This window comes from Epinephelus lanceolatus, chromosome 12 (genome assembly GCF_041903045.1).
Source record: "Epinephelus lanceolatus isolate andai-2023 chromosome 12, ASM4190304v1, whole genome shotgun sequence".
Taxonomy (NCBI): domain Eukaryota; kingdom Metazoa; phylum Chordata; class Actinopteri; order Perciformes; family Serranidae; genus Epinephelus; species Epinephelus lanceolatus.
The window spans coordinates 20,839,039-20,864,055 of record NC_135745.1 but is presented as its reverse complement, the minus strand read 5'-3'; the positions used below and the strand labels follow the sequence as shown (position 1 = coordinate 20,864,055).

The 25,017-nt window shown below is 41.8% G+C and overlaps 1 protein-coding gene and 9 non-coding genes across 10 annotated transcripts in view; all 10 read left to right on the top strand.

Annotated features, from left to right (window-relative positions):
- The window catches only part of LOC117272143 (collectin-12-like), a 66,269-nt gene that overhangs the window by 18,583 nt on the left and 22,669 nt on the right, over nt 1-25,017 (top strand). The window contains exon 3 of the mRNA XM_033650897.2: nt 21,885-22,007. Within this exon, the coding sequence (XP_033506788.2) occupies nt 21,885-22,007 (123 nt within the window). The remainder of the gene's footprint in view (nt 1-21,884; nt 22,008-25,017) is intronic.
- On the top strand, nt 10,131-10,217 carry trnay-gua (transfer RNA tyrosine (anticodon GUA)). Its single transcript is given in 2 exon segments — nt 10,131-10,167; nt 10,182-10,217. It is a non-coding gene; the product is annotated as a tRNA-Tyr (tRNA).
- Nucleotides 10,574-10,660, top strand: trnay-gua (transfer RNA tyrosine (anticodon GUA)). Its single transcript is given in 2 exon segments — nt 10,574-10,610; nt 10,625-10,660. It is a non-coding gene; the product is annotated as a tRNA-Tyr (tRNA).
- Nucleotides 11,449-11,535, top strand: trnay-gua (transfer RNA tyrosine (anticodon GUA)). The gene is given in 2 exon segments: nt 11,449-11,485; nt 11,500-11,535. It is a non-coding gene; the product is annotated as a tRNA-Tyr (tRNA).
- On the top strand, nt 17,541-17,627 carry trnay-gua (transfer RNA tyrosine (anticodon GUA)). The gene is given in 2 exon segments: nt 17,541-17,577; nt 17,592-17,627. It is a non-coding gene; the product is annotated as a tRNA-Tyr (tRNA).
- Nucleotides 18,178-18,264, top strand: trnay-gua (transfer RNA tyrosine (anticodon GUA)). The gene is given in 2 exon segments: nt 18,178-18,214; nt 18,229-18,264. It is a non-coding gene; the product is annotated as a tRNA-Tyr (tRNA).
- Nucleotides 18,472-18,558, top strand: trnay-gua (transfer RNA tyrosine (anticodon GUA)). Its single transcript is given in 2 exon segments — nt 18,472-18,508; nt 18,523-18,558. It is a non-coding gene; the product is annotated as a tRNA-Tyr (tRNA).
- On the top strand, nt 18,721-18,807 carry trnay-gua (transfer RNA tyrosine (anticodon GUA)). Its single transcript is given in 2 exon segments — nt 18,721-18,757; nt 18,772-18,807. It is a non-coding gene; the product is annotated as a tRNA-Tyr (tRNA).
- trnay-gua (transfer RNA tyrosine (anticodon GUA)) lies at nt 19,496-19,582 on the top strand. Its single transcript is given in 2 exon segments — nt 19,496-19,532; nt 19,547-19,582. It is a non-coding gene; the product is annotated as a tRNA-Tyr (tRNA).
- Nucleotides 19,911-19,997, top strand: trnay-gua (transfer RNA tyrosine (anticodon GUA)). The gene is given in 2 exon segments: nt 19,911-19,947; nt 19,962-19,997. It is a non-coding gene; the product is annotated as a tRNA-Tyr (tRNA).

The window sequence follows — 25,017 nt, the reverse complement described above, 5'->3', positions numbered from 1 at the left end:
CAGCCACAAGCCTAGGGGCCCAAAGTGTCAGGCCCTGGCTTTCATCTGCGAAATGTCAATTAAAGAGAGACACGTACCTACCTGGATCAGACTAAGAGCAACCACAAAAAGATGCATAATGACTACAAAGAGACACAAAACAACATCTGTCATTCTCTCTCCTATCTGTGCCCAGGGGCCCACTGTTTTATAATCTGCCGATGATCCAACACCGTAATCAAGTTTGCTAACAGCACAGCTATGTTGGGCCTGATCACGGATAACAATGAAAAGGCCTACCTGAAAGAAGAAGAGTATCTGACCCGATGGTGTCAGGACAAAAACCAACCCCCGAAACTAAGGATATAATAGTGGACCCTGGGAAGAGGCAGGGAAGAAACTATGCCCCCCTAATAACCAGGGGTCCTTGGTGGAGAGGGTGCATAGCTTTAAGTACCTTGGTGTCAGGCAAGGCAGAGACTGTTTCAACTCAGACGCCTGAGGAAATTCAAGGTATCCCCTCAAGTACAGAGGAATTTCTACAAACCTCACCATCAAGAGAGTCCTGACAGGGAACATCACTGCCTGGTACAAAAACATAACCAAACAGGACTGCAAGAACTTACAAAGAGTGGTTTGTTTGGCTGAACATACCAAAGGCACTGCTCAACCCTGCCTGAAGGATGTTTACACCAGTCGCTGCAAGAATCAACCAGAAGAATCATTAAAGATCCCAACCACACACATTACAGCCTTGTCTCCCTGTTGAGGTCAGGAAGAAGGTACCAGTTATACCAGGCCAGCACTGAGAGGCTCAGGAAGAGCACAATCCCACCTCATTATTCAGTTTGACATGTTGGCCATTTTTGACGCTGTTTAGATTCAACACAGAAGTGGTTAGCTATAGCTAGGAGCAGTTAGCTTAACGTCTGTTATGTAGATCAAGATCTACACCCTGTATAATCACATCCAAGTTTGTTGTAATTTTTCTGGCCATTTTTTCTGACGCTATATATCTGGCTTTGGCACAGGAGATTGACATGCTCAATCTCGAGATTCTGGTATGTTTAGTTGTTTTCAGAGGTCATGAACCAGGCTTGAGAGCACTTTTTTTAGTAGTCATTGTAGTGGACAGCAATAAAAACCTCAGAGGGGACTTCTTCAAACCAGCAGATGCAATTTAAACAGTCTGCATAACTACATAGCACCAGCATCAGTAAGAAAATGTGTTATTTTTTGTTGTACTTTGAATAATTGGATTATGGCATCTACTGATAAAAATTGACTTAAATTATACATTACATAAACACTAGTTTCAACATGGACCGCAGTGCAGCTACACTAGCCTGAGCTGGAAGTTAGACCACCCTCTCTGTGGTCAGCATCTTACCCCAAAAGTAAAACCAGACTTGGCTGGACGGCTGGCAGGGTCCACACTGTGGGATTTTATTGGCTCTACTGGCGATGAAGCTTGAAACTGGTGTGCGATGATGGGATGGAGAGCAGCATAGACTTGGGCTGATGATGATCAGGCTGGGTGATGATTGTTGCTGATTCAGTATCTTAAGTACTTCCACGGAGGCCCACCCAGCAGGCGTGACCACACGAAAACCCAACTGCACAGATGGTCCGTGGAGTTAACTCCAGTGTTCAGCTTGGCACCCGAGCAGTGGTTTTGGGTTCTCATGAATGTGTAATGATATATTCTTAATCCGCATGACAAAATATCTCTCAGTTTATTTGTGTTCATGTTGTTGTGGTGAGGTAGAGATTAGAGTCAGGCCTTTTGATTGATCTTACTGCGTCGTATTTTTAAATGTCTTCCAAGGCACAGATAGTTCTGTGAGGTTTCACTGTGGGAGCCATTATAAATAAAATCTTTCGTCAGACCAGCATGGTTTCAATTATTATAGATTTGTTTGATATTGATCACACTTGTGTAATCCACATTTCACAAACAGAGTGACACGTTTTTCCTGGTTAAGGAAAATGGGTTGGACAAAAATGGGTTCTTGAGAAATAATGACATCAAGGGCATGGCACATTGCTACATGGAGGTTTCAGTCCAAAAATACAACATCCCACAGCCTCTTATTTTACTAGACCCACTTGTGCACATTGCCTAACCCTGTGAATGACTTAAACCAGTGACGGAAACTGTCTTACATTTAATGTGGGATTTGTCATTGGAGTGGCCAGTGTTTGTCCCATGTGTTTTGTTTTATAATGGCCATGTTTCATGTGTTGGCAGACTACATCACTTAGTTATGAAGCAACTCTCACATTGGAGAGGTGCTTTGAGGATTGACATTGGGTTCTTGAGCCAAACCTGATCAGCCGGTGCTGGCCATGACAGGCTGGATGCAGGATAATTATTCATCTGGGGACAGTTTGGCATTGATAAGCTGGTTTTATGAACCAACAACAAAATGTATGAACAAACATGTATCCTGCCACCAGCAGCAGTTTGTTTCAGTTGCTATAGCAACCCCTACTGGTGTAGTTACATACATAGGAGCTGTATTTTAAGTTTGGCTAACTGAAATTTTTACAAGGAGCCTTTTGTGACCGTGACTGGATGTTATGTTTTCGGGTTGTCCATCCGTCCCATTCTTGGGAACACGCTATCTCAAGAATGATTGCATGGAATTTCTTCAAATTTGGCACAAACGTCCACTTGGGCTTCAATGATGGACTGAAAGGATTTTGGTAGTCAAATGTCACTGTGACCTTGCCTCCATCCGACTCTTGTCAATGAGATTTCTAAAGAATGCCTGAAAGAAATTTCTTTAAATTTGGCACAAATGTCCACTTGAACTCAACACTCTGTTTTTATTCTCGGGAATGCAACATCTCAAGAAAGCCTTGAGGGAATTTCCTCGAATTTGGCAGTTATAATGAACTCAGTGATTAAATTATTATAATTTGAGGTTCAATGGCCAAAGGTCAGGGTACAGTCAGGGTTAAAATGCCTAAGCCAGCTTGAATAGGTGGGTTTTGAGATGGGTTTTGAAGGATGTTATGCTGTCAGACTGTCGGGTGTGTGGAGGAATTCCAGAGCCTTGGGGCAGTGCAGCTGAAAGCCCTGGCACCCATGGTGCGGAGGAGTGAGGTGGGGATGGTCAGGAGACCAGCAGAGGAAATACAGGGAGCAGGAGGGGGTGTACTCCTAGATCATCATAATATCCAAAATCCTTTTCTGGCTATTACTCAACGTCAACTCAACTCAGGACAGAAGGGGAGACGTTAAGTAGAATAATGAACTGGTGACGCTAATCTTGGCCGTCCACTTTGAAATTGTGGTTATTGTATAGATCTTTTCTTCTGACGCATTGAAGGTGTGTGAAGCATCCATGTTTAAAATTTGTTGCTTCTTTGCAGCAACATCCACACTTGAAGCATTGTCTACTGCCATATGACTTTGGACAGGCATGAATGTAAAGTATAGCTTGATTGGTTGGCAGATGCATTAAACCGTAAGGTGGTAATTCAGATTATTATAGGGGTTTATTTTAGTTGTTGATTTAGTTTTTTCAAGATATTACCCAAGGCTACATTTTGGCTTTGCTTTAGGTTCCCATATTAACCTCGAAATTATTAACTATCCAAAACACTTTCCATTTCTGTTTTTTGTAATAGCTGGACTTGTCATCCTGCCACATTTGTTAGCATTCCTATCAGTTACAAGAGTTATTGTTATGTATTTACTGTTTTTACTTTTACTCTAACAAACTCTACCTGTAAGTTTGTTACACTTTTTATAGGCATGAAATGTTGATATTTCACAGGTTGTACTGTATATTGTTACTAGTAGTAACTAGTAACAGTTAGCGTATACTTTGGTGAATCCAGTTTGCTTGTTTTTGTACTTATTCAGTTTTGCAATATCTTCAGTCAAACTCTTGTTTATGGTATGTTAGCCAACTTCTGTCTTCAACCTCTATTCAAGGCCAGTTTGGCTGTTAGCACAATTGTGCCCCTACACTCATAGTGAACACAGAAGAATGTATATTGCACATTCTAACAAGTCATAAGACTAGATGTTCATGTAATGTGACTGACATGGTGAATGCGAGGATCAATGACCAACCCCCTCTTCTCCCTCTCCCTGAGGTTCTCATGGTCCTGTTTTATTTGAAATTACCTCATTCCAACATGCCAACACTGGAACATGAGCAGCAGAAGCCAGGGGGTCTCTAGTTCTCCTCTCAGGCCAATAAAGTCAGTTTATGGCTTCCATGTTTTTCTAAATTCATGGATGTGAATGAGGGTTATTGAAACGTCTGTTTTTAAGGAGCACATTTTCTTAATGTTAATGTCCTGCATTTTAGTTGGAAGTGTGATGTTCCATATAGGGGTGAAAACTTTGGCATGTCCAGTGCTGCACACACAGTACTATACATTAGTTTATAGTGCACAAGAATAGGAACTACATGGATTTTTCAAACCTCGACTTGAGTTAAAACTTCGAGTTTTAGTCCCTTTAGAGAAAGAGACTTATGATTCATAAAAATGTTGTACTTGTTTGCATTCACTTATGTAATAATGGATTTTCAGGCTGGACTGTTTATTAGAACCACGGCACATTAATGTTGCGTCGTCTCTTCTCAGCTCAAGACTAAATTAATGGTTTTCCAAGTCATTGTTGGTTCAGGTCCAGTTTTACAGCACAGGCATATAAATTTCAAAAATAATCAGTCTTTGTAACCATAGAGATGCATAATCATTATTTAGAATGACAAGTGATGAGAGATGTGCGATTTTGGAGATGAAATATAGCTTACGGTAAATTAATAAGTCCTCAGTGTGTTTGGATAAGTGTACAAACTTGCATGTGCCTGCTTTAAAAGCATTCTTTTTTAACAGTGTAGATGCAGGTGCTATTTGAGTTACATTTTACAGTTTTCCTTGGGAATATTAATTCTCAATTACATTAAAAAATTCCTGCCTGCCAACACTGTCTGTTTGCTAGCTCACGGTGGACCTACATTACATTCCTGAAACTTGTGGCTACAGATGTAACTCGTGAGACCAGTTGACACACGTTGAACCTGGAGTTTCGTCTCTGATGGAAACTGCTGACAGGAACACTAAGATTTTTTGATATCCAATCCTGCCCTGCAAAGTATCCCCAACACAGTGGCCTAACTATGTTTATGAGGAACACTTGCATGCTTAAAAGTCTGTCTCTTGAGATTACGATATAGGAGCCATTTGTCACAGTCAGTCTTCTTCTAACCAAGCACAGATGGGATGACAAAACCAGATCTAATCAACTCCATGTTCACTGCTTCATTGGATCTGAATCCCAGTTTTAATAGGCCACCTAACTGTTTTCTCTACCAATTAGGCAGTGTTTGTGCTTTTTAGCACTTTGGAGAAAAAAAAACAGGAGCCTGCGCAGTTAGCAAGAAATACGCCATAAATATTTTCCCTCGACAGTGAGCTCAGTTCCACAGAAGGATGCCATTTTTCTCCTTTTGCACGGTTCAGTCAACGGATATACCACCGTTCATCATTTCCAAATGTTTCTCTCTTATTGTTATTCAACTTCCAAGGAACTTCCAACTGCTCAGAAACACACCAGCGTACTTTAGGGACTTGCAGTCATGTTAACTTTGCAGGAAAAACGTAATCTGACGTAAAAAACAAAACAAAACAAAACAGGTGGTGATGGGCATGGCTTTTGACTAGTCAGCGTGGGCCCTCTCCAGGCACCCCAGCTTCCCCCAGCTTCGGCTAATAGGTGAAATAAATTGCCTGTAGGTGTGAATGTGAGCATGAATGGTTGTCTGTCTCTATGTGTTGGCCCTGTGATAGTCTGGCGTCCTGTCCAGGGTGTACCCCGCCTCTCGCCGAATGTCAGCTGGGATAGGCTCCAGCCCCCAACAGGATAAGCCGTTACAGAAAATGAATGAATTTTGGATATGGACAATGGATATATTAAAGGACCTGTGATGCAGCAAAGGAACAAACTGGTGCATAAAAATTCACCAGAATGCAGGAAATTAAATGTTTGATGCTCAAAATCTCCTGGAGAAGGACTCCTACCCCCCCAGTTTGATGTATGTCTCCCCCAATATTGAAACAAAACCTGCATCCTTGCTATGAGTAGATACACGCTTCCTTTTGTGCAGTGATACAGTTGAAAATAGTGATACTGATAAAATAGTGATGACTGATAAATAGCGTGACAGATAAGAGCAAAAAAGTGTATTTTTGATTTTGGGGTGAACTGTCCCTTTACTTTTTTTGACACTCCATTCCAGCCAATCTATTTATGAATAAAGAGCTGCTAGGTTAGCTGGTTATTACAGCTGCAGAATGAGTGAAGGGCCCAGGATCCCACTCAGTGAAAATACTGCACATATGAATTTAATTATTCGATCAAATGCACAGCCTGACATGTACGAGATCAGATGTCTGACTGTGTCTCAAGTCAGTTACATGATGCCTGAGTCACATATTGTGTTGGAAGACATTTTTTGCGGTCAGCTCTTTCAAAAAGCACGGTGTTAAGTATTAAAACAAAATGCCATTAAATCTCACAAGACAAGAATGAATCTGGGATGAGAACACGTTAAAAGATCCCACCCTGCTCTCCCCAAAACTTCAGTTACCTTTCCTTCACTAAAGGACCCCCTCTAACCCCCTGTTCATTTCTGTACAGTCCCTAAGCACATTTTTACAGGCCTATTTTGTGGAAGACTCCAGGGATGATAACATGTTGAAGAGGTTGTTTTCCAGAGACACCGGCCCACATCGTACTGTATGTCCCAGTATGGTGTTGTTGTTATAGTCTGTGGCCGAGGCCTTCAAAGGACACTCTTCAGCTTGGTCAGCTTTAGGCGATGTGTGTGTGTGTGTACAGTATGTGTAATGGGGGCATCTCATCCTGTTCAGACATGCAGCCATCTATATGTTTTTTTTTTTTATTTAGACAACCCAACGTACTGCAAACCGCTGATCTCCTTACTCATCATGAGCACCACTGGGAGGGTTTCTTATAAAAACACCCAAAATAGCTCACAGAAGGCAAAATAAAAAACACTTAGTCCCCTTATTGGTATGATGCTTGGCATGAAGGGATTATGTATCAAATGTTTGCATGCGTCCTTTGATTCGGCTCCACTGTAACAAGGTCCAGATGTTCTAGAGGACCGGGGCCCAATTTAAAGTGTCATAAACCTGTTAGCAGAGGGTGAAAAAAACACGGCCCAGGCCAGCTCAGCAATTCAAGGACCCTAATGTCTTAGTAATTTGTCTCAGTGGTAACTTCCCCTGTTGGAGAGTGTTTACTTGTTAACATTCCAGTTGGCGACTGTTAATACTGGGGTAGCTTTAAGGGCCAGAGGGGGACAGAGCGACCCCAGCACACCTTGTTAGCTCAGTTAAAGGTTCAACATTGCTGCATGACTGATGTCGCTTCTCAGTTGTGCAAGCCCAAGCTGCATTAGGCAAGATAAATGAGCACAATTACATCAGTATTAGTTGTCTAAGTTGTAGCGTATTGCAAAAGAGATTGTTTACTTCGATTCAGGTGTAGAACTTGGACACATCTGCTGACAGGAAGTAACAAAACCAAACTCTGGAGTGGGTGAAAGACAAGCTGTCTGCTAAACAACCATCCACCACTTTGGTCCAGACTGAAAGTCAAATAGCATTAAATGTGTAACAGAAGAAGAAGCTGGTAACAACATGGTGAAATCTACATCCAGAGCCTTGCATTTTTGGACAGATGAGGCGATACAATTCATGCTGTGTCAGCTGAAAGAGTTAGATATTTCAAATATGGGAGGAAAACACTGAATGGTGACCTGATCAAAAAAGTGTTGGCACAGCTGGATGAAGCTCGATTGTTTGGTCATGACGTAATAGGCCAACTGGAAAATGGTCCAATACTAACAAGCATAAAATGGGCATATAGCCACCTATTGTCATGATAGAGGAGAGACATATTTCAGTCAATAAATCGATTCATCTTGTGTGCTTGTATACTATGACGAGGACAGTAGTCCAATTAAATGGCCTAGTCGTGCTACAACTGTAGCTCGACTTAACTGTGCTTGTAAACATACTGACTGAAATATATCTCAACATCTTTTGGCCGTGAAATTTTGCACAAACATACACGGTCACTGACGGATGAATCTCAATGACTTTTGTGACCCCATGACTTCTCACCTGAGGTCAAAACTTCAGTTAGTCTAGTGCTGTCATTGACTACTTTTACACATGATATTCCCATCAGCCTCAGCTGTACTTTGTGGTAACTGCTAATTAGCAAGTGTTAGCATGCTAAGGGCCAGTTTATAAGTTCAGCGTCCAAGTGTGCACAAGGATCCACTTTGGTCTGCGCAACATAAATGTTGTCATTAACCTTTGTTCACAAGGGTCTACACGGAGACCTATGCAGACTTCTCTGTGCTTCGTGTATTTTTATGTGACAGTGTGGACTGTATGCATAGCAAGCGTATCAACTGTGCATGCTCCAGTTTCCTTGTTCCACACTCCAGTCCAGTCCAGCACACTGCGGTCAAGCCGGACGCAACTACCTCACCACAGTGAAGTTAGTTTTTAAGTTGGATATTCAACAGAAGTTTACTCCAGACTCTGCAGCATCTTCTAAGTTTCACTCCGACCTGATGCAGTAGGATGATGGTAAGCTCGCTTAAAAGCCCTCCCATTTACTGCTAGAGGAGGATGATGTTTAATTGTTCTATGAACAGAACTAAGTCCGTGTGACCACAGCTGTCCATAGATGTTCAATACTGAAAGTATGTCTGAGCCTTTACACGCTAAATAAAAGACGGTAGGGAACAATGCCAACATGTTAGCAATTGCTAAACTGAATATTTATTGAAGGCCTTTATTTAAGTGGGTTACCACAATGAGACATATTAACCTAATTTAATTTGTCATGGGAATATGAAAAAGATGATTACTGTTTGTCTCTGAAAATTGTATTTCATCCTCAGTGAACCAGTGTGGTTTCTTTTATATACATTCATGTGTTTGCTTGTGTGTGTTCTGGTTTGTTGAGACAGTTTCTTTTATCTGAACTGTTTCAGTAAAGCTGTTTATGGAAATTACAAACTGTAACTTGAGCCACAATTAGATGTAATTGTAGTTATGACAGTTTGTGGACAGATACCAAAGAGTAGCGTGACCACTTAAAAGAAAAATGTCCGTTTCCTTTGGAAACGTGAGACGAAAATGCAGCATTTGGCAGCGTTATAATCTGCCAGGCTCCATCCAGGTGGAGCAGAGATGCATGGCCTGCCTGTGCAACTACTGGTTCTTGGCTTGTGACCACATACTGCTGTAGTCGCCACCCAGTTACTGTATATAACATAGCATTAACACTCTGCACAAAGGGTCTTCACACAAAAAGGCTCTAGTCTGTACAGGCTTTCTTTGTGTTGCTATGGAAGTTTCCACTGCCAGCCGGGAGTGAGACGGGGCATGCAGGCTAGTCTAATGGCAGGTACATGGAATAAGGGAATAAGTGTTGAGATTTTTTTTTCTTTGACTGACTCACAGTCCAAATGAAATACAGCTGTTTTACAGACACCACACTGGACTGCCCCCATCTTCCTCTCTCTGCCTCTTTTCACGTTGTCTCTGGTTCTCTGCCTCTGAACCAAAACTGACCATAACCTCTTCTAAGTATCAGTATCAAATTAGATAACTAGACTGTAATGTATCTGACCAGTGTGAGAGCTGCACAAATTACATACTTCTGCCCGCAAATGTTTCTTTACAAAGTGTCTTTGTCAGAAAGGGTTTCACCAAGATTATTCAGAGTCTCTGTGAGGCTATACTTCAGCCCAGTGGTGCTTTGAGCGAGTCAGCATGCAAACATGCTCTCAATGACAATACTAACTTTCTGATGTTTTCCATGTTTATCATTTTAGTTTAGCCTGTTAACACACTGATATTTACCTGCACTGAATACCAATAGGTAGTTGTTGGGCCACTTGTTGCCATGAGGCCACATTCACTCTCAGCAGTGCATACAGAAGTGTTGTCCTGGGCCATAGTGACAGCCTGGAGCTTAGGAGCTTAGTGATGGCACAATGCTGCATGTGCGACACAATTGATGCTTATGCCAGAAAGCACTTACACAGCAGGAACAAAAGCCTGTACTCCCTTCGATAGCTCAGTTGGTAGAGCGGAGGACTGTAGTGGTAGAGTGAGATATCCTTAGGTCGCTGGTTCAATTCCGGCTCGATGGAGTGACTTTTGGGCAGCAGTAGTAAGTCCACAGGGACTGGGTTTGGGACCGGGAGGTTGCCAGTTACTGTCCCTGTTCAGACCAACTGAGGACTGGTAGCTGGAAAGGTGTCATTTGGCCTCCTGGGCACTGCTGAGGTGCCCTTTAGGCATCCAATACGCACCCAATACGCACCCAATACCCTGGCCCACCCCTGACTGGGAAGCATGGGGCCTCTGGTGGCTACACATTCAGTTCCATTATGGGTAATACAAGTTAAGTTAGTCACAAGTGAACAGCACTAATTACAGTTGTCAATGCACCCAATACATTCACTTTTTGGCAGTGTGTACAGAAGCACAGGGACTATAGTTTGTCCCTTCGATAGCTCAGTTGGTAGAGCGGAGGACTGTAGTGGTTGAATCAGTTATCCTTAGGTCGCTGGTTCAAATCCGGCTCGAAGGAGAGACTTTTGGGGGAGCAGTAGCTCAGTCCATATGGACTTGGCTTGGGAACCAGACAGTTGCCGGTTACTGTCCCCATTCAGACTAAATGAGGAGTGTGGACTGGTAGGTGGAGAGGTGCCAGTTGGCCTCCTGAGCACTGCCACGGTACCCAATACTCTTAGGGGGGAAAGTCATATGAAGATCTCAGTTCAACAGGGGAAATTCTGTATCTTCCCCCATTTGAACTCAGAGACCAGCCTGAAATTGAAAGCAATGCAAAAATGTAGAATGATGGAGATGGTCGTACTCAGAAGCCTGACTTAAATGCCAGCTTTCTAAAAACAGCAAAACAAAACACATGTAATGAGGTAATCAGACAGATTGTAATCAAACTGCATGTTAGCCAAGAGAAAACAAAGGCCCTGTTTACACCTGATATTAACATGTGTCCTGGATCATAGGATCACAGTTGAACAGCTCTAATTACAGGTGTTAATACACCCAATGCATCCTCAATGTGTCTTAAGATCTCATCACCCAACATTCAGAGGTAGTCTGGGCCATATGAGGCCACATTCGCTTTCAGCAGTTTGTACAGTAGTGTTTCCTGTGCAAATTAGTCTTATTCTGAAGTTGCCGAATAGCAACGCTTGGGCAGTGACTTCTGGCGTCAGACACAGATGTGTACATAAGTGTCGTCCTGGGCCATATTGACAGCTTGGCGCTTTGGAAATGCAGAGATGTCAAATGCTGTGCATGCGGGGCAACTGATGCATATTTCAGAAAGCACAGAGAGTGTTAGTACTCCCTTCGATAGCTCAGTTGGTAGAGCGGAGGACTGTAGTGGCTAAAGTGGGCATCCTTAGGTCGCTGGTTCAAATCCGGCTCGAAGGAGTGACTTTTAGGGCAACAGTAGCTAAGTCCATAGGGCAGTGCAGTCCCCATCCAGACACACATGGAGCATGCCTGGGCACCACTGAGACGTCCCTGAGCAAGGCACCCAACCCCAAACTGCTCAGGGTGCCTTTCCAAGGCAGCCTCCTCTCTCTGACATCCCTCCATTTAATGCATGTTTGGGTTCTGTTTGTGCGTGTATTTCAGACCTGTGCGTATGCGACAACAGAACAAATGATGTGATTTCCCCTTGGGGATTGATAAAGTATTCTTAAGTACAGCCACGGCTGATGTCATTAGTTTTGCAGGTATTTGGTCATAAACCAATGTATCGAGTGGTGCAGGGAAGAGTCTGGACATAAATTTGCATTTTAACACTTTTTCAGTTTCCTTGTCACAAAGTCGATGTTTATTTTTAATGGGTTTTTGGTTAGATATCTGAAAAAAGGTCTGTGGTTAGTAGAAGCTTAAGAGACTCCCACATTTTGTTTTATTTATTTTTTATTTTTTTTATTTATTTTTATATTAGGGACAGAGCATATTAATGTAATAATAATTATACAAAACATAAATATGCCAGATTATAGCCAAGGCTAATTTCCATCTGTTTTCCCTAAGGCAGGTTGTTGTTCATAAAAGAAACATACTGTACGAGAAAAATACATAGAAGAAAATCAATACGAGGAAATACACAGAAAGAAACAAAATACGAACTTAATGATAAATACACATACACAAACAATTTCAGTGGGACAAATAAATACAGGGGAAACAAAAAGTAACTCCAGTGCATCAAATCATCAGTGACCATGACAAGAAAAGAGAATTACCCACACCCCAAATTTTACATTATCCCATTACTTGATCGCGCATGACCCAAATTTACCTAAACTTATTGCACTTAGCTCTATTGCACCTTTCTTGATTGCACATAACCCGATTGTACCTTTTATGACATAAAATACGTCAGTACATACCCCAATTTGTCAGGGAGGCTTAACACCACTTTTACAGCCTCGCTGTGGTGGCAACGTTAAGTCATGCGGTGTTCAATAATGGCCTAATGTTAGCTTTTTACTTCTGGTGATTGCATTTACACTTCAAAAATTTTAAAAGAGATGTTCATTTGTGAAAATTATCGCGCTAAACAAAACAAGTCAGAGTGATAAGAGCTTTTGTTTGCAAAAGAGCTTATTTTCTGCAATATTTAAAAATCCAGTGGAAAAATCCCATTTGCTTTTTGTCAGGGATACCAGGGTGACGCTAACTTCCAGGTTGGCCTACAAAAAAAATGGCATCCCTGCATCACTCTATTAGACAAATTAAATTCTTGACCTGATGATGACTCTAAATGCTTAGGGATCATAGAAGCTGTTTCAACCCATCCTGACAATCCATCTAATGGATGTTGGGATATTTTATTGGATAAGTGAACATTTTGACTTGCTGTGGGTGCTAGAAGAAAATTCATGGGATAACCATTCGGAGTAATCCTCTGAACACCATGAATGTTTTATTGTTGTATATTCAATTGTTGATATAAGTGGTGAACCAAACCACTTGCCAACAATGTCATCCTTAGAGTCACACTGCTGGCTGATGGAGTAGTTTTGAGATAGATTTTTGTGGATATTTATTTTTGTCTTAGTCCATAAACTCAGCCCATAACTGATTACACAAATACAAAAAACAGGCCAAAACTGGGGACGCATGGTTCTCACTTGACAGCAATAATATGAAGGATACAGTACACTCCATGTTACCTTCGCTCTTTCTAGGCTTTTCTGGCATTTATGTAGCTCTTGGGGATAATCTGGCTGGATTCCATCTTGTTGATTGGGACGTCCTGGCTGCCGTCCAGCTTCTTAACTCTCAGGAGGCTCAGTATCCCGGTGTTCCGCACCGGGCCGTTTGGTTTAGCAATGTGTTTTCAGTCAGCTCATGACATGTATGTGTCAGCATGTTTATGTACTGAGGGAGTTTATGCGTAGACAGCAAAAACTCTCAAAGGCCCTTTGGATATGAAACATGACACACTCACTGAGTGGTGAGGTACATCATGGGGGTTGTAACACAAAACTAAGTAAGCTGTGCATGCAAGGAAGAAATGAAGTATTTGGTGACGTTTAGATTTGAAAGCTCTATTTGATTTTCTTTTATCAAGAATTTCATGACCCTTGGACTTTGCTTTGAAAAGACTGTACATTTTGTTTGTCCAAGACTTTGCTGGAGCTTTCTTGGATTATTATCATCAGGATAATACACACTGTGAGTTCAGTCTCAGAGGTGTTTATAATAATTTATCATGATTATCTTAACATACCTTAAAGGTATACAACCTGTTCTTATCCCCAAGTCATCAAATACTGATGCTTTGTCACGCCCCCGTGGCGTCTGATACCGATGCACAGGGCACCCTTTAGCAGATCTATCAGGCCCACAGTTGAAACACATTGTAACACATGGTAAATGTTGTGAAACAGTAGTGGTTATGTTTAGGCAACAAAACTACTTGGTTAGGTTTAGAAAAAGGATCATGTTTTGAATTAAAATAAGTGTCTTTGTTACGTAATGACTACATCACATTACATTGAAACAACAGTGACTTTTGGTTTCATACGGGACGTCAGAGTGTGAGTTAGGTAACATTATGTTAAAACAACACTGACATTTGGTTTCACACAAGACACAAACTGGTCTCCCCTCCACACTCTAAAAACTTATTCATGGGGTGTGTGGATAACACTTAAAATGAAGTTTATCAGCATTACAAAATTACACTTTTTACATTTAAGTGTTTTAGTATCAGTTTTCAACTAGTTTTAAGAAGTTGGTCAAATCAAATACATATTTAACATTTTTGAGTTGGGTTGAATTAAAATTAAAAAATAGAATATCTAAAATCAAATAATTTGACCACTAAATATCACCACAACTTTTGGATAAATATTAAATTGGTTCAATTTAATTAAACCTTTCCAAGTCAAAGCAAATTACTTGTGTAATACTAAACTAATTGAGCTTATCAAATCACAAAAGACTCATAGGATTGACTCAATAATGCCAGGCTTGGAATTAAATTGTTACCTTAATTTTTGTTGAAACAGGGATTTTTTTTCAGAGTGAAAAAATAACAGACCAAAGAAACTGTCCGCAGAAACTGCACCTCCCCTCCCTCCCACTCTACATGGACCTTCTTGCTCTTAAAATTATGTCACTTGCTCTCAGCATCAAGTATTGCAGCAAATGGGTTTACCATGGAGTAAGTTGAAAGCCTTCTGTGTCTCACAGAGATGCTAAAGTGTACCTTTGGCGTCTACATCACACGCCAGTGGGGCATGACAAGAGGTATTTGACGACCTCGGAATGAGAATGGGCTAAGGTATACTATGCAGGATTTTCCTGAAAAAGCAATGTATAGGCTTATACAAAAGTAATCCCTTTCAGCCATCACTTGTTATGACCCACTACAAGTGTGTGGCAATACATTTATCTGCAGAGACTCTGCCCTCTGCCTGTATTTTATTATTTTCTTCTTATTTTGCTGTGTACAGGATGTTTCATGGGCACAGCACGCAAGGAAGACCAGGGCTTTATGTAAAGGTAGCGACCAGGTGCCAGACCACGAGCAGCTCTAATTTAAGGGGAAGCTATAAAAATCACAGCATTTAAAAAACACAAATATAGTAAAGCAAAACACAAAGCTTGCTCCAAAACGAGAGTGAATCTGGGGTTTGACTTCAATTTCACTGGCAATCCTGTTCACAAACAGTGACTGACAGTTCCTGCATCATCTACCTTTAAATTCTGCTGCATGTGACAAAGACAGAATATAGAAACCCAGTAGTTTAATTTTCTTTCTATATTCTATGTAACAGAACACTGGAGCTACCTTGAAGCATTTGCTTTTCATCATCACTGTGTGCCACATCGCTGACAGAATCGTTGCTTAAGCAAAATCCCTTAGAGGGGAAGAGAAAACACTGCAGTGACAAGCGGTGGGAAAATGTTGCGACCCTGAAAGGAGCTGCTGGCTGCTCTGCCCAGAATTAATTTCCATGTTAGATCAGTGGAAGCATCATTTCTGTGAGAACATGACAGTCTGGGTTAGTAACCTTTCCCTGCCAAGTTCTATGGCACATTATGTGATTGTGTTGATTCTAGGAACTTTAAAGTTTATGTCCTGCCAGGTAAAGCACTCTCAAATTTGGTTATGATTTTACCATCACAGAAAACCTTTCCCATGGTGTGCAAATAGCTGAACATTCCGGTTTCAAGTCAGAATCCAGAGGTGATCCGGCAATTTCCATTGCTTTCTGAAATTGATTTTTAAGTCTTCCCCATCTGTTGCAACTTCTGAATCCTGTCTTAAAAGAGCACTCGACTTATTTCGTATTATACTCCCATAACAATATCGAAGTCAGACAGTGGACAGAGATTTGATCTTTTATCAATCCAAGCATTTTTCTTTAAAGATCTGAATTTCAAAATGAGTCCAGTCATCATCACCGTCACTGATTCATCAGTTTGGCTGATAGGACTTTATATAAACTATTGTTAATAAAGGAACAGGGCTCCAATAGTGGCTGATAGCTGTAACCTCCACTTCTCACGTGGGTACAGCCGTAAGGTTTCCACATGGAGTACCCCACATGCAAATACATGGTAATGTGTTCTTTAGATAATTTGTATAATTTAAATGAAATTTAACTAATGTAGGACAGCTCTCCTTCTTTATTAGGGGCATAATAAAGTTGCTGGTAATAGAATACCATCATGTGCTTTCACTGTTTTGTTAGCAAGCATGGTCGGTATGATTTAGCTAGAATAAAGTAGCAAGCCACTAGCAACGACTAAACAACTTTCTGAACGACTATTAAGTCATTGTTACTTCGAGACAGGGAGGGGCCATTGTACCGGCTGATTCCTGCTCCAAACAATCATTATAATATCGGCCATTAAAAATCCACTATCGGTCGACCTTTACTTATAATGTAGATCAATAACAGAAGTTCATGTCAAGGTCATTATATTGTTGCTTTTAAGATTCATGCTCTGTTTTTAATCGCACAATCTGACACACAGAGTAGTGAACAATGTTATTTGGGGATACCCAGAACAATCTGCTCTTGTGTGTTTGTAGAAAGGTTAATTATTGAAGTATGTAGAGTGGCAAAAGCCTGAGTGAGAGGGTTTTGATTGTACAAAACTATTTGAAATTCAGTGACTCTGAAAGCACACAGGACACACATATGATACTGCCACCATGTTCAAACTGTAATGAACACAAAAATACCACCCCCTGCTTTGCCCTTGACCCAGAACCTGCAGACGGTCGGCTGCTTGTTTACATGGTGTGATGTTGTCCTTTAAGCAGCATGTGGTCAGGACCAGTGGGGGGTGGTTCTCTGATGGAGCTCTCCACACTGGATCCCAACATGACACTCTCAAGCACACATAAGGACAACAGTGGCCTGCGTATCCATGTCTGTGTCCACGGCTGGGCCCCTTTGAGGTGGTCAGACATGATGTTTGCACAGATGTTTGGGTCCAAAGCCGAGAGGCCAAACCCCCAGTACCCCTCTGGTGGTCTTGGCCCACCCCTGACTGGGAAGGATGGAGCCTCTTGTGGCTACACTTTCAGTCCCATTATGGGTAATACGAGTTACAGGGACAGAGACAGGCCTCTGATACTCTTAGGGGGGAAAGTCATGTGAAGATGTAAGTTCAACTCAGGAAATTCTGTATCTTACCTCAGTGGAAACAAGAGACTGGCCTGAATTTAAAGGTGATGGAAATTTTTTAAAATGATGAAAATGGTTGTACTCAGAAGACCGACTTTAATGCCAACCTTCTAAAACCAGCCAAACAAAACACAAGCAATCAGGTAATCAGGCAGGTTGCAGAGATGGCACAATGCTGCCAGTCATGCGGGGTCATTGATGCATATGCCAAAAAGCACCAAGGCTGACACAGCACAGAAGATTACCTGTTTCCGCATACTCCCTTCGATAGCTCAGTTGGTAGAGCGGAGGACTGTAGTGATTAAATCAGATATCCTTAGGTCGCTGGTTCAATTCCGGCTCGAAGGAGTGACTTTTGGGGGAGCAGTGGTTGGACACCAAAAAGTCGCCAGTTACAGTCCCCGTCCAGACCAAATATTCTCCTCCTCAACAGATGAAGCATTAGCAGAACAAGGTTGTTGTCGTACTGCTGCTTCAAGAATATAAGCAAAACGCCGTCGTCAAGCATCTTGTTATCCGGAGCGAGGACTACAGTGTTTTCTTCCAGTAAACGTAAACACGTAACATCCACCCCGCAATCTGTCCAATCAGAAACCTTCCCTGCCCCAAACCTTGCACAGACCTGAATAAAGGCGATTAAACTGATCTCCCGTGTAAACCCTCATTCAGAATGAATATTTCCCATGTAAACTACCTACAAACTTTAATTCCGAATGATTTCATTCGGATTTATTTCATTCCGAATGAGAAGCCATCATGTAACCGTAGCCAGTGACAGCTCTGAGCTTAGGAAATGCAGAGGTGGCACAACGCTGCCAGTCATGCGGGGTAATTGATGCATATGCCAAAAAGCACCAAGGCTGACACAGTAGGGAAGATCACCTGAACTCTTCTACTCCCTTCGATAGCTCAGTTGGTAGAGCGGAGGACTGTAGTGGTAGAGTGAGATATCCTTAGGTCGCTGGTTCAATTCCGGCTCGAAGGAGTGACTTTTGGGGGAGCAGTGCTCAGTCCATAGGGACTTGGGTTTGGAACTGGGAGATTGCCAGTTACTGTCCCTGTTCAGACTGACTGTGGACTGGTAGCCCGAAAAGTGTCTGTTGGCCTACTCAGCATGTGCCCTTCAGCAAAGGCATCCAATACGCACCCCTTACCCTGGCCCACCCCTGACTGGGAAGTATACAGATAACTGCCTTCGATAGCTCAGTTGGTAGAGCGGAGGACTGTAGTGGTTCAACCAGGTATCCTTAGGTCGCTGGTTCAAATCCGGCTCGAAGGAGTGACTTTTGAGAAGCCATCATGTAACCGTAGCCAGTGACAGCTCTGAGCTTAGGAAATGCAGAGGTGGCACAACGCTGCCAGTCATGCGGGGTAATTGATGCATATGCCAAAAAGCACCAAGGCTGACACAGTAGGGAAGATCACCTGAATTCTTCTACTCCCTTTGATAGCTCAGTTGGTAGAGCGGAGGACTGTAGTAGTTAAACCAGGTATCCTTAGGTCGCTGGTTCGAATCCGGCTCGAAGGAGTGACTTTTGGAGTGGCAGTGCTCAGTCCATAGGGACTTGGGTTGGAAACCAAAAAGTCGCCAGTTACAGTCCTCGTCCAGACCAAATACTGAGTGTGAACTGGTGTGAACATGTGGCCTGGGTGATAGGATCACAAGTGAACAGCTCTAATCACAGGTGTACAGTGCACCGCGTGCATCCTCAGTAAGTCTTAATATCCAATCACCCATCATTCGGAGGTGGTCTGGGCCACATGTGGCCATATTTGCTTTCAGCACTAAATGCGGTAATGTTTCCTGGGCAACCTGATCTCATTCTGAAGTTGTCAAATGGCAACACTTGGACAGTGACTTCTGGCATCAGACACCAATGAGAAAAGCCCAGTGGTGCTTTGAGCGAGTCAGCATGCAAACATGCTCTCAATGACAATGCTAACTTTCTGATGTTTTCCATGTTTATCATTTTAGTTTAGCCTGTTAGCACACTGATATTTACCTGCACTGAATACCAATAGGTAGTTGTTGGGCCACTTGTTGCCATGAGGCCACATTCACTCTCAGCAGTGCATACAGAAGTGTTGTCCTGGGCCATAGTGACAGCCTGGAGCTTAGGAGCTTAGTGATGGCACAATGCTGCATGTGCGACACAATTGACACTTATGCCAGAAAGTACTCACAGATAGAGCAGCAGGAAGCACAGCCTTTATTCCCTTCGATAGCTCAGTTGGTAGAGCGGAGGACTGTAGTGGTAGAGTGAGATATCCTTAGGTCGCTGGTTCAATTCCGGCTCAAAGGAGTGACTTTTGGGGGAGCAGTGCTCAGTCCATAGGGACTTGGGTTTGGAACTGGGAGGTTGCCAGTTACTGTCCCTGTTCAGACTGACTGTGGACTGGTAGCCCGAAAAGTGTCTGTTGGCCTACTCAGCATGTGCCCTTCAGCAAAGGCATCCAATACGCACCCCTTACCCTGGCCCACCCCTGACTGGGAAGTATACATTCAGTTCCATTATGGGTAATACGAGTTAAGTTAATCACAAGTAAACAGCTCTAATTACAGTTATTAATGCACCCAATACATTCACCTTTTTTGCAGTGTGTACAGAAGCACAGGGACTGAGATAACCGCCTTCGATAGCTCAGTTGGTAGAGCGGAGGACTGTAGTGGTTCAACCAGGTATCCTTAGGTCGCTGGTTCAAATCCGGCTCGAAGGAGTGACTTTTGTGCAGCACGATACTAGTATAATATATCCCCCAGTGCAGCACGTTGCTGGTATATGACAGCAAAAAGACGGGGACCTCGACACTTAAGAGGCACATGACGAAGGCTTGCCATGGAAAGAAAGACGAGAGTCAGCCTTCAATGTCTGGTTCAAACCGGGCTCGGGCTCGGACAGAATAATGCACGAGCTCAGGTGGGGTCGGGCTGAATCGTTTTGGGCCCAGTCTAAGCTCTAAAGCAGAGACTATACATTTCCTGTGGAAACAGAAGTTTATTTTGAAAACACAGTGCATGTAACAAGTGTAAATCACAGCCCCGTCCCTGAGCATCCAAAACTGACGCTGGAGGGGTTACCTAGAGAGTCATAGTTTGACATGTAGGGCCACTGACCAAGCGTCTATAGTTGACGAGTTGGGAATGAGAATATGTTATGTTATAAGAATATGTTGTATGTTCTTCTTCTCCATCCTCTTCTTCTTCGTCCTCCTCTTCTTCTTCTTCTTCTTCTTCTTCTTCATCTTCTTCTTTTTCTTTGAATTTCTGTCAGACGAGTCATGGAAAGTGCATGGTAATGTTTTGATTTAGCCGGCACCAAGGTCTTTGCAAACTTGTTCCTTTTCATGGGAAGTGCTCTTCTTCTTTGTCTTTTTCTTGTTCTTCTTCTTCTTCCTCCTCCTCTTCTTTTGATCTGCATACCAGGAATGTGAGATCTAATTACAAGCTACATAGCTCTATAGTATTGCTATCCGCTTGTGATTCGATCACCCAAGACACATGTTAATACCAGGTGTAAACAGAGCCAAAGACCAAATCATTTTACCTGCCGTACTTGCCATAGCTGTTCACAATAACTACTTTCTGTATAATGGGGGATTTTGACATTTCAGGTGTGCTCACATTTTTGTTTATCCTCCAAATAAAGTGGTACAGTAGCTAATCTGGCTAAACCGTCGCCCTGTTTACAACTTGAATGATTGTCTGTCATTCTATTTTTATATCATTTGTGAGTACAATGTTATCATTGCCAGCAAGAAAATAATACCCATGTTGCACCAAACTATAGTTTTCCAATAAATCACATTTTTAATTTGCTCTAATCTTAATACAAGTTTGATATAGTGACAATAAAAGTATAAACTTGTCAAAGGTGTCAAACTGTTTTGTTTCTCTCTCAGGCTTTTTATGTTATAACCTTCCTGTCTAATTAAGTGTTAACAGGTTTCCTAGATAATGTGATTGAAGGTTTCTTCCATCTACAGACGGATCTCTATTGTACTGCCTGTTGTGAATACACACCAGCTGCTCTCTCTCTGCTTGCCAGAGGCTACATGGTCACTTCTAATGAAGTCAAGTAAACATCCTGCTATAGTATAATGTTTAGCATTGTCTCACACAGTGTTGGTGGTTTTCAGGACGTAGTATTAAGACTCGTGAACATCTGTGACATGAATGACCAAAGATTTCACTGCACCGTGGTTTTAGGTTGGATGGCAATGAGGAATGACACAGAAAATGTAATGGTACTGTTTTGTTTCAGTTTCTCTGCCGTATGGAGAACACATGTGCAGTGTTTTCAAAGTTTCGTTCTGAGTCTTCTTATTCATGAGGGCAAATGTTTTCAATTGATACTTGGCTGAAGAAAGGCACAGCGTGTCCCGCTTTAGACACGCAGTACTAAACTTAGTTATGAAATGAAAAAACATCCCATGTGATTGCATTTTTGAATGAAAACCTTTGGTGTATTTTTACTAACTCCTTGCTCCAGTTGCACAATATTTGAGTTACTACTGTTTGTTTGTGCAAGCTCTGTAACCAGGATGAAGCAGACTTACTGCATACTGTACACAGATTCATGACACATATTCTATTGTATCTTGCAGGAATTCAGGAGGGTACAGAGTGCACCAAGTGTAAAAATGACTGGGCTCTGAGGGCGGCTATTGCACTGCTCTATGTGCTCTGTGCCCTGCTCACCATAGCAGTGGCTGTCCTCGGATACAAAGGTAAGTCAAAACTGAAGTTGAATAAATTGCTTTTTGTACTGTAGTTTCTTATGTCTCTGCTGCAAACCCTGACCTCCAGAGCACAGGTTGTAAAGCTGTGGTCACATTACACAAATCAATGTATATTTAATCTTACATTCAGGACAGAATTACTCAAGGAAAAAACAAAATACCACACAGAAAAAGTAGATTTGGACAGCCTTTTCCTATCAAGCAGCACAAACCTGGAACATGATACCCACAGGCGGAGCATCACATCTGTCAACACCTTCTCCAGATCTACAAAACAGTGGTTACTGGACAATCAGACATGCTTTCATAGTCTGGAGAAATGATTTGTCATTGTTTTACCATTTGTGCTCTGGTATATTTTCTTTGAATTCCATCAGGCTGCCGGAAAATTTAGCCTGTATGGCTAAATCTGGCACATTTCCATGATGCACTCAAGTGCTCATATTGATCAATGTGTATGGTCCCTTTTTAAATAAACATAAAATAGATTGTAAGACAATAAGAGTGGGCTTTAAACCCACGGCCTTTTGATTCACTTTCACAAGTCCACTTTCATTAAAACCTGTTCATATCCAAAGGTTTTTAAAAAGTCAGAAACTCTTAAAGTGTGCATGTTTCAGACATAAATGAGTTGTTATATCCTTCTGAGACCCTGTGTCCTCATAAGGACATCACATTTTTGGTTTACCTGACCTCATACTTCATTCTACTGAGCTTAGTCCTGTTATCCTCATTTGTGGACACTTTTTTGTGCCATCTAGTGGTAGTAAGGGCACAATACACTAATCTGTGTAAAATCAAGATGGCAGCCAGTGGACAGGTCCAAAACCTGATCACATTTTATGGTTGAAACTTGTTTATTTATGATTAATAATGTTGTAGTTTGATATGGCAACAGTTTTGACCAATTTCAGCAGTAACAGGCTAGGACGCTGTTGATTAGGAAGTACTCGTTTGAGGACATTGGGACTTTATTACCGTCTTGTTTGAGGATATTGGGACTTTATTGTTGTTGACAGTATTTTTTTTTATGCTTATCAAGTACTAATCCCAAAGCTATGAGAAATTAAAAATGAATACCAAACAAAAGTTCGGGTCTCAGGAGGATATTATTTTATTGCATCTTCTGTTGTGGGGTTTGTTTGTTTTTGCAAAATGTTGGACAGATTGCCCTGAATGTTTGTACAAAATTTCAAGGTCCCCATGTGTCCTACTGTCTGTGGGGCTACCCTGACTTTCCATCTATAGCACCATAATCAAGTCAAAAGCTTTCTTTTGTCTAATACTTTGGTTTCAGACAAAACCCTGCAGCAGAAAGCAGTGAATGTTAGCACGTTAGCTAACAAGCTAACATGCCAAACTTAGATTGTGACTATGTAAAACTTAACCTCTTAACATTGTCATTGTGAGTAGGTTTAGCAAGCTGACGTTAGCATTTAGCTCAAAGCATAACTTGCCTAAGTAGGCTACAACCTCAAGTTGCCAGGTTGTAGACTATTAGTTTTGTTATTTTGTCCCTCATGATTAAAAAAACACAACTTCAAAAAGGCTCACCTGGTGAAAGTAACAATTTAAGTTTCGATGTTCTTATTTTCAGCTTAGAGAGACCAAATGAATATATAGATAACATCTCACAATAGAAATATGAGAACTATATTTAGCTGATTTTCCCCTTACTTCTTCATCCTCTGCTCCCCATGTGCAGTCTCTCTGTCTCTGTCCTCCTCTGTGAGGTTTGATGGAAGTCAAAGGGTCACATCACTACACCAAATTGAAAACTAAGTCCAACCAAGTCAGAGAGTTCAGCCTAAGATTTACTCCTTGAAGAGACTCCCTTGACAGAACTCATTGTTTACCCTCCACTGAATTGATATCTTTCAGAGATTGTCCAAAGCTCAAGATTGAAAACACAGTTGTTTGTGAAACTCTGTCCTTACGGCAACCCGTTTTGCCATTTCTCCCTGTTTGAACCAGGGCTGTAATGTTAAATAGAAACAGAAAGGAATTCCACATATCTCACGCGCCTTCAATATGGAATGCACTTTATGTATTGTTCAGTCTTACACATTTGTGGCCCCAATCAATCACAGAAAACCTGTCAAAATATCCTTGAGCAAAAACATTGGAGTCCACCTGCCCCACAGGCGCCCTAATCTGGTGAACCATGCAGCTCGGCCACAAGACAAAAACTGCATTCACCCAGTGGGGAATGATTTTACTCAAAAAACAAGTGAAGGTCTCCAAGTTAAGATCTAAATCTGAATCATGCCCTGTAAGTGCTGTCAGGGTTGTTTTGGTTTTTCCAGCTTTGGGTCTATGTTTGTATGGAGCCCATGTGATTTTGGTGGTTTGGCTCTAATGTCTACCAGATGACCATGCAGCGACTACCCTGACTTAAAAACCCAGAGGAGATTTTATGGCTTGGTAGCAATTTGTTGTCTCATGAACCACAGGTTGACTCACAAATGGGTGCAAGTGTCCAAAATAGTTTGCAAGAAGCCAACAAAGGCTGAGTGCTGGGTTGGATTTCTTTTCTCTACAGCATCCTTTAAACAAAACATACTGTTAACCGAATGACCCAGTTTGTTAAAAGTTAAAAGCATTGTTTGTGTAACCTGCTGTGTCACTAAGTGTCTGCTCCTGCAGCATTGATCAGCATTAATCTGCTGGGCCTCGTGTTGGGTAACTGCCCTCAGTATGGCTCATAACTTCACAATAGGCAGCCAATAAGCCTTGCTCAAATTAGCAACCTTATATAACTCATAATGCTTTTCCAATACAGGACTGTGGGGGATGGAAAGATTAACAGAGGGGAGTAAGAAGGTATGCTCAACATCAGGGAGGAAGATAGTGTGACAGGCTTTGCTGACACTATTATAAGTGCTGTAACAATTTAGTATTATTGGATCACTGATATGGGCAACAAATAAGCCAACAGCAGCATTTCTCAGTGCTCAAAGAGATAAAGAAATTAGCAATTTAGAGGTAGAGACAGAGA